At 38.5% G+C, this 10,086-nt stretch overlaps 1 protein-coding gene across 1 annotated transcript; it reads right to left on the reverse strand.

Annotated features, from left to right (window-relative positions):
* Positions 1-5: 5 nt before the first annotated feature.
* On the reverse strand, positions 6-857 carry LOC101579761 (Krueppel-like factor 17; the record flags this gene model as incomplete). The annotated part of the gene is made up of 1 exon (XM_023709063.1): positions 6-857. A coding segment is annotated over exon 1 (852 nt), but the record flags the coding sequence as incomplete, so codon positions are not given.
* Between the last annotated feature and the right edge of the window lie 9,229 nt (positions 858-10,086).

The raw sequence follows: 10,086 nt of genomic DNA on the forward strand, positions 1-10,086 counted from the left end.
AGATGGTCAGATCTCATGAACTGCCGGCCACACTGATCACACCTGTGGGGCCGGTGTTTGGTGTGCATCCGCATATGACGTTGAAGCTCATCAGAATGGAAGAAACACCAAGTACAGTCTTCCCAAGTGCATTTATAGGGCTTCTCTCCTGTGTGTTTGCGCTGGTGACTCACAAGGTGGGAGCGCTTCATATATGCTTTTCCACAGTCCTTATATGGGCAGCGGTATGGTCTTAGAACTGAGAGTTGCCTTCTGGGTGACCCTCCCCAGGCCCCGAAGTTCTCTACTCTCTGAGGAGCAGCTGTGGGCTGTTCAGGCAGGAAGAGGTCTGTGTGGAAACCTGATGGATTATTCACAAGAGAGCCCTGGGATTCTAAGGTCTGCAATGATTGGGATCCAGCTGGAGGAATCAGAATGTTACAGGGATTTCCAAGTTGTAACATCTGAGCTGCAGATGGGAGTACAGCCTGGACCTCAGTGGAAGGCATGGTCGGACCCCAAAACATTGTAGACTGTAAAGAGGTTCTGCAAGGTAATGTTGGGGGCCCATAATAAGGTACTGTGGGAGTACTGGTGAGGGTAACCATTGAGATTCCAACTGAAGAAGGCCTTAGTCCACTGGGGGGCATCCTCAGATTCTCACTGAAGCTCAGATCTCTGCCTTGAATACCAGGCTGTAAGGGTACCATCTGGGGTGTACTGTCAATCATTTCTGGCTGGGAGGGAGGCTCCTTCTGGTAGTACATCATGGGGCAGTAGTTCAGGACGTGATCATTCTGTGACACATTGAAATAGGCCCTCACTTCGCCTGCATCCTGCCTCGGTGTTTCAGGAGACACCAGAACAGTCCTCAACATCTCTCCATTCTAAAAGCAATGCTCAGGACCTGGTGGGCCACAGTTCCAAGAGGTGTATACTCCACTGCCTCCAGAGGATGGCCACGCATCCAAGATGGGCAAAGGCTTCGAGTTATCCGGGCTGGGCTGGTTCTCAGGTTGGCACTGGCCTACCTCTTTGCCCCACTGCTCCATCTCAGCCTGAACAACAGCTGCACCCATTGGTCCGGAACCCTCTTAATTCTCATAAATGCATCCCTCAACAAATCTCCTGCACATATAATTCTTCCCTGGCATCTGCTTCTTGGAGGACCTGGCTAACAGAGTAGTACAAGGACTGATCAAAGCATGAATAATTATATGAAGTCTGACAACCAGTTAATCCAACTGGAATATCTTCCCTGGTTTCCACTGGTAAAATCTTTAAAACTTAGGCCACTAATCCACTCTGAGGATTGTCTGTGCCCCACAACCTGCTTGACTTTGAGTCTTCCTGGCTACCTGGGGCTAAATTGGAAGATAAGCATTTTCTGACTCAATCGTCCTTCCAGAACCTTCTCCCTTCAAAGGTATCAGAACTTAGCACCATCTAAAGTTTTTCCCTGCCTGTTGCTTCCCTTCCTCCCTTCCATCTTCCACCAGCATTTCTTAAAGAAATCTTCTGAACTTTTAGTATCTTTTATCATCTGCCTCCTAGAGGACCTAAACTGCTCAGTCACCATACCCACCTGCATCAAACTAGGAAAGAACCTTAGGTTATGAAAGTTTCTAAGTACAAGGTTTTTGCAGGCTAAAATTGAAAGTGATACATTTTGATTCCATTCACATTCCAACTGTTGACCAACTTCTAGATATGCATTTAACCTCTTATCTTTAGTATAGTAATATCTCAGTTCATGAATGCTTCTGCTTGTAAATAATTCAATTTATAAAAAGAATTTTGCTTCTGTTCACAAACTGCATTGGGGACAAAAGCAACCATTACTGTCTTCATCATATGACATAAACACAGCCATCTTCCCCAGTCATGATATGGGGTTCCACTGTAAGTTAACATGGCCTAAAGAAACCTACAACTTCAGCCATTCTAGCCACTTTAGCTCCTGGCAAGGGATTGGATTTCACAATAATGTAGAATATCCATTGCATTCCAAATTTTTTCATCCCCTTTGTTTTAAAATGAAATCCATTAACAAATAGCATTAGGTCATAATTCAGCACTGAAGCATCCAAAAGATTTCTTATAGGTATGGACATTTCTCAAATACAATCAATTGATTTTCCTTTGTAGGTTAAGGATAATAGCCACTGGGTGTCAACATAAAAAAGAGAAAGCAGTATGTTATAGTTGGTAGCCTAACAGAAAATAAATGTTCCCAGTGAGTGATAGGGATGGTTCCATTTGATCTGAAGGTGATCCTAATCCAGGATCTGAAGATGCCTTGATTAATCTAACCAAGTTTGCAAGTGCTCTGAAGCAAAAAAGATTAGCCTTGGTCACTAGACTAGAGGCTATATAATAATAGGAAATAAAAGTTTATATACATGTTTCAGTTTGTGTCTAGTTGTACCTCCAAAGCCTCATGCAGTCATTGAGATGGGCTTCTAAAGCTTGTGATTAATTCATGATCCAGTGCTGGGTATACGGGTGTGAGTGTTATACTCAGCCTGGAATGTACAGCCTGTATACAATGAAAGGCAAGGAGAGAGACTTGCTAGCTGCCACAGCCACTTCTGCTTTCTTTTCACTCTTGCTCTTTGCTGTTTTCTGCCAACATGAACAACTGCCCTCCACCTTGTGCCACTCTGCCTTAGAGCCAGCCGAGTATGGACCAAAACTTGCACAAACTGTGAGCTAAATAAACCTTTTCTTCCTTGATTTTGGGTGTTGTATTTTTGTTCCAGCAATGAGAGAAAAGTAACCAAGAAAATACATCATATTTGTTGAGCACATACTCCTATAATGTACTCCCATAATGTAACTGTACATTTCATATACATACAAAAGGAAGATTCACAATGAGATGAGAAAACAGCATGAATTCTTGTGACTCTATTCTATTTTCTGCATATATCATAGAGACTTGTGCCTATAGAAATTAGCTAATTCTTCAAGTATTTTTTAGATCAGAAATGTGCATCTTCTGTATTCTAATCATATGTAGAACTTTTAGAATTTCCTAAAAATATGCTTCCTTCAACACATTGTATCTGATATTTTTCTGTGTGAGACAAATCCTTTACTAAATTGGCAAAGGTTGCATCACAGAAAAGAAAGAATGTATTAGCCTATTATCCTAAAGTAACCATTGATACACAAGATAGGACTGAAGACTGCTAGAAATGTCTATTACTTAGATGGTTTTAGTAAACCAAGTCAAATAAAGTTTATTTCCTAACTTTCTACAGCTGACTATTTACTCTTTGAAATCTCTTCATATTCACTACAAAATATTTTGTTTTAATATAAAGTGACGCTCTTTTTCCTTTCTGTACTCACTACCTATTAATTTGCATGTCTTCTTGCATTTTAGAGAACTGAGATATTTCACTACAGGGCTTGGTCTTTGGGCAATGGACTTCATAGTGGGTGTAGTTATTGATAGCTGTATTAACAAGAGAACTGTTTTTAATCTCTAGCATTTCTACATAACTCCCCTTGGAAGTCTAGAGAAAGGGAATGTTTCAGTGTACTGATGTTTCCCTCCAGTGAGACCATTAGAGACCAAATTTAGGAGGTCTGAGTTTTTTGTTTCCTTACAATATGGACCACTGGCTCTTCTAATGGTCCTTCCATTTGCCAGTGTCCACAGCTATCTTAATTTTTAGACCTTTTTTTTCAGAACCAGGGATTGAACTCAGACCCTTAAAAAAAAATCTGGCTTCATACTTTTTCAATTCAAGGATCAGTTGTTTTATCTAGAAGTTAAGAGGCTTATTTTCATTTCTAGATATTTAATTTCTAAGATACTTAGCCATACATAGGAGATTTTTTAAATTGGCAGTCTTCCATTTTGTTTTATTTATGACTAAATCCTCCAAGTCTAAACTCATTTACAAAATGAGAGGTGGAATTCTATTTCTTGAGTTCCTAGATATGATCCATATATTACTTGAAAGATTCCTAGAGTTTATTCTTTTTACTAATTTTGTGTCTTTTAATTAAGACAATATTTTATACATTTACAGGGCACAGTGTGGTATTTTTATTCATGTGTAATTTGGTAATGATCAAATCTGAGAAATAAGAATATGTGTCACTTTAAACCTTTATTTCTTCTTTGAAAGCACATTCAAATTCCTCTTTCCCAACTATTTGATGATACACAATGCATTATTGTTAACTATACTTAGATTCTACGTTTTAAGTCTTCCATTAATACCTTTTCATTCATTTGCAATTTTAGATCTTTACTCACAGTCCCGTATGTTTAAGGCTTCTATAATGGCCTAATGTCAAAGACTTTCTATTTTTCTTACCCTCTGAAAGCTATTATTAAAGTATACAACACTGAGTTATTTAAATTGTCTTTGTCTTCCCATGCTAGGCTGTTAGTTCCTTTCCCCATCTGAAAAAAAAATCAAATGGAATATATGATATAGTTTTCCTGGGCCAAACAGTAAGTATCTACTAAAATGTCAAATTTTTCAGACTTTCATCTTGCTGAGATTTAAAAATCTTTAATTGTAGAACTTAATTCACCTTTGGACCATGACTTATTCAGCTTTTATATCTGAATCTTTTGGTCTGTCAATTTTACAATGTGATTTTACAATGTGATCGTTCATTTCTTGAGAAAACTGAAGAAAAGAGCACACTGGAAGCCTAGAAGGAAAAGAAAAAGAAAAGCACTGTGTATTACAAAGTGAGGGTAACACAGAGAGGCTCATGGGGGGAGAGTTCAGAGTGTGGATAGGAGGGAACCAGAGAATTTTAGAGAAATAACAATCTTGAACACAGTATTTTATCTTCAGGGCTTATGACTTAACCATTTCAAAGAATGTTCCACTGAACTTTGAGTATTATTTGTATGTTCAAATATTCCTAGAGTCTTTTTTTAACTGAGAAAAAAAAAAGTATATATTTAGAATAAGCCAGCTGGACTCAGTTTAGATGATCCCAGTTTTGTTGGCAACATGCAATGCAACATAATTGGGAGCCAGTTGAATATATGCCTTCTTCTCTGCATCATGCCTGATTAGGGTATTGACATTGGCAACATCGATGTCATAGATCTTCTTCACAGCTTATTTAATTTGGTGTTTATTGACTTTGACACCCACAATAAACACAAGTGTGTTGTCCTTGATCTTTTTCATGGCTGACTCTGTGGTCAAGGAGAACTTGATGATGGCATAGTGCTCAAGCTTGTTTCTCCTGGGGGTGCTCTTCAGAGGGTATTTGGGCTGCCTCAGGAGCTGCAGTGTCTTAGGACTGTAGAAGGTGGGCAATGTTCGTATCTTCTTTTTGTGGCTACGGATGCCTTTCAGCAAGGCCTTCTTGGCCTTCAAAGCTTTTGCTTTGGCTTCAGCTTTAGGAGGAGCAGGGTCTTCCTTCTTCACCTACTGCTCCATTTTGGTAAAAAGGCTCTATCAACCCCTAGAGTCCTTCTTAACTGCATTAATGTTGACATATCAGAAGCTTACCTCCCAAAAAGGAACTTTTGAAGTGTTGGTAAGAATGTAAATTAGTAAACCACTATGGAAACCAGAATGAAGGAGGCTCAAAAACCCAAAAATAGAGCTATCGTATGACCCAGCAATGCCGCTTCTCAATTTGTACCCAAAGGAGTAAATATCAGCATACTATAAAGACACCTGCATCCCTGCTATGAGCCAGGCTACATGACTGGGACTTCAAGGCTCTGCTTTAAGGATAGGGAAGTATGCAGAAGGTTGCCTGTTTCCTGGCTTCTCAGAGAAAGGGAATAACTACAACATTCCTAAGGTAAGATAACATCTGCTGAGGACAATCTAAAGAAAGCAAGTTTATTGACCTGGCAAAAGATTTGTTCTCCATTAAATAGTTCCCCATTTACTGCAGTTGCTGTTCCCTGAAAGCATACTCCTTCCTCTGTGCTTCTCACTTGCTAATAAGAGTGGGTCAGTTGCAGAGATTGTTGTGCCTGTCCACTAGAGTGGGTTCCTGTCAGTCCCCTTGTACCTTGAATATTGTCTCTCTTCTTTCTTTATTTCCAGCCATGGCCCCCTCAGGTCTCCAGGGGTCTGATCAGCCTGGAAATACACCCATATTTATTGTGGCACAATTGACAACAACCTGATATGGAACCAACCTAGATGCCCATTAATGGATGAACATTTAGCACAATAAGTATTTTTCATCCATAAAGAGGAAAATCATTTGCCAGAAGTGGATGAAATTGAAGATCATCATGCAAAGCAATGTAAGCTATACTTAGAAAAGCAAATATCACTGCTTTTTCCTTCTTATGATGACTCTAGGGGAGGAAAACTCAACATATATCTAATTGCCTTAAAAAAACCTTAAGATAGAAATCATTGAATATCAAACAAATGCAGCAACCACGTTTTACTTAAATTAGTTAAAAGACTGATGACAATGGATAACAACAAATTCAGCAACAAAAGCACACTAAAATTAGAGCATAGAACCACAAAGGCTGAGCTGTAAAAGGCTCAAGTCAACAGCTTCAGACAATTGCCAGTTGTGCTGATAACCCACTACTATTATGGACTATTGGACTCTATTGGGTTATTTTGCTGAGTTCAACTACCTACAATATTTGAACTGGCATCAAGTATGGAAAGGTCTTTTAAAGACTTCTACAAATACAGCTTCTCTAACAACAATGGAACACCCACCTCTGACAAAACAAAACAAAAAAGGGGAACACAAATGAAGGACCATTTTGTAGTGAAATTTTATATATATATATATATATATATATATATATATATATATATACAGATATATACAAAATAGGATAGATATACAACTATCTTCTATTAGTTCAATAAGAATAAAGGTCTGTGCTAATATTGTTTAGACAAGATATCATGTCTGCATCTTCTCCTCTGAATAACTACTATCAGGGCCGAGGAGATGGCTCAGTGGAATAAGCACTTCCCTGACAAGTGCAAGGGCCTGAGTTCAATCCCAGGTTTGGCCAAAAAAAAATAATAATAATAATAACTACAATGAAGACAACGATATGCAATTTATTAATTATTGTAACTGTCTTACTAACCTGTTTTGAAACTGTTTCATTGCTATTCTTTCTCATCAAAATTAATTTTAAAAAATAAAAACTGCAGATTAAATATAAAAAATAAAGCATAAATTATTTTTGAGACAGACTTATATGGCTTCAAGAACAAAGGGAAAGTAAAATATAGGCTAAATAAGCATATCTGTTAGCCCAAGAAACACAGAATTTTTCCATAAGAAGATTTTTAGAATTGTTTTTGTGGCATTATTAAAGTTAGTCAGAATATGAGGCCATCACTTAAATGCCACAACTGAAATGCTAAATACATTACCTAATTAAGTCAGAGATAGCTCTTGGAATCATAGGAGATATCACTGAGCCAAAAACCAGTAAGATTCCAGAGAACAGAAATACTCACTGATTTTCAAGTTTGTGAGAAGAAGCAGGTATGGCAGGACAGCCTCAGAAATGTGGTTTTCTGCCAGTTTAGACACTGGAATGGATTGGAGCCAGCTTAGAAGCATGTTTACTGGAGTGAGTGCATTGCCACTTGGCTGACCCTAAAAGACTGCCCATACTTGGTTGGCTTTAGAGATACACTTACTAAAGCAAATTATTGTTGTTTGACTAAATGCCAATTCTGGTGTCACTGGTTACCAGGGCTATGAAACTGTCAGTCTGTTTTTGAGACTCTGAAGATTTCTAATTCTTCATCTCTTGATTAAAATAAAGACTCAAGAAAGAAAATTATTACTAACTTAAAGCAGATTACATTCATGTCTTCCTTGTCTTTGTGACTAACTGCTATTTTCAAAGGAAATGAAATAGATTGAAATAGTGCTTCCCAAGAACTGTTTTGCTTGTTTTATTACTTCTTGTGACCTCCAGGTGATTACAGATTCATTGGTAATGTCTTTCTGCCTTTGACTACCAGCCCAATTGAAACTGATAATAAACAGGTAGTTTCTGTTTTTCATACTCATCCTTTTGTTTTCCTTGTTCAAAGGAAAGTTTTTAACTTCCTCAGGCCTCTTGGACTTCTGCTGCTATTCTTAGCTTCTGTGTAGTGGTTAATGCCTCTGCATTTTGAGGCTAAATTAATATGCACTACATGGCAACAAATTCCACTGCTACATGTTTTCAATGCCAAGGAAGTTACAGAAACTTTAAATATTAGAAGAGTACAGATGTGAGAGCAACGCTGTGCCTTGGGTGATGAGGTAGGAACCACCGAGGAGGAGAGACTTGCTCCCATTTTACAATTCCATTAATATATTAATAGGCAAATGGAAGGAAGAATTAAATGCAGAAGACAAAAGATTGTACTAAATCAAGGTGGGGATTAATATTACTTAATATTTTTAAAGATAATGAGAAGTTCTCATTGAGGTTACTATGTAAAAAGTAAGCCTTTTTTTTTTTTTTTTTTTTTTCAGAACCAGGGATTGAACTCAGGCCTTTGCGCTTGCCAAGGAAGCACTTATTCTACTGAGCAAACTCCCCAGCCAAGCTTTTTGAATAACCAAACAATATTCATGTTTTAACACCAGTCAGTTAAAACATTCTCAAGTTTTTCATCTATTGTTATTGGGCTTTCCCCCCTTTTAATTTAGGTCACCTTCTGTTGTAGTTAAGGTTTGCAAGGAAAATACAGTACACATAATTTATAGGATTATTTTATAATAGTCACCCAAACAGTCATGTAGAGAGACTGGGCATGGTGGCACATGCTTGTAATCTCAGCTTTTGGGAGGCTATAAATAGGCAGATCACTACGAGTCCAATCTAGTAATGAGACCCTGAACACCCTGTAGACCCTTCCCTAAAGTACAAAAACAAAAAAGAGTCATGTAGAAAGAGAGTACAGAAAATTTGTCCACACACTAAAGATGAAAGAATCCAGCTGAGGACCTGGATCCCATGGCAATGTCCTACACAACTCCAGCTGAACACTTAGAGCCCATAACAATGTACCCCTGAGTCCAGCTGGAGGCCAAGAGCCCAGGACAGTATCTCATGCAAGCCTGTTTCGAGGATCTTCACTGGGAAGACCCAAAAATCCACAATGGAACCTAGAAAATCTGTGCCAGTGGGATGAAGGATCTGTGCAAGCAGGCTGAGGAGGATGCACTGGAGCTGGGAAGTGATGCTCAAAGTAAGTACTAGAGGTCCCCAAAAAAGTATCACAGCCATCCTCACTGACAATGAGGTCCCAAGTTCCTCTGATGATGAGAACAGCTGAGTTCATATCAGGAAAGCTAGCATGACAAACTTCTCCAGGAGAATGAATAGTGAATCCTCTTCCCTTCTGAAGCCAAGAAGCAAAGCTCAAAATAAGGATCAGAGCTCCTCTAGGGTGAATCATAGCCATTCTCAGCAACAAGGTCCCAAGCTCTTTCAACAATGAGAACAGCCAAGTTCATAACAGGAAACCAGAATGACAAGCTCCTCCAGGAAAACTAACAACCCCAAGAGAACCAACAGCTCCTTAATAGTGCCTCAACTTCTTCCTCTCAGGTTCTGCCTCTTATGCTGCCAGTAACAGTCTTCACATAGGCCTTCCATACCCAATACCACACTGATTCAGTTCATCTGGGCATTACAAGTTGATCACTAGCTGTCAGTCTACCATACCTTCTAAAATGTACTTCACATCTTTGAAAAATAATTTGAAAAAGTGAACATTTTTAACAAGAAAAGGAAAGTTACATGGGTCAGATCAGAATTTTCATGGAATTCAAGACATCACATAGTCTCCCTGATACATGAGATTGTAAAAAGATGATTTTATAGGAGTTGATAGTAGAATAGTTGCTAGCAGAGATTAGGGAGGATAAGACTGATGGAATAAAGCAAAGAAGCTAGCCGGTGAGTACTAAGTTGTAATTAGATGGGAGGAATTAATTCTGCTGTTGTTACACTGCAGAATGACTGCAGCTAACAGTAGTGTAGTATGCAGTGCAGAAAGTCTAGGAGAAAGGATTTTTAACAATTGTCACCATAAGGAAATGATCAATGTTTAAGAAGATAAATATGGTGATTACCACAATTTGATTATT

Source organism: Octodon degus, unplaced genomic scaffold (assembly GCF_000260255.1).
Source record: "Octodon degus isolate 3935 unplaced genomic scaffold, OctDeg1.0 scaffold00010, whole genome shotgun sequence".
Taxonomy (NCBI): domain Eukaryota; kingdom Metazoa; phylum Chordata; class Mammalia; order Rodentia; family Octodontidae; genus Octodon; species Octodon degus.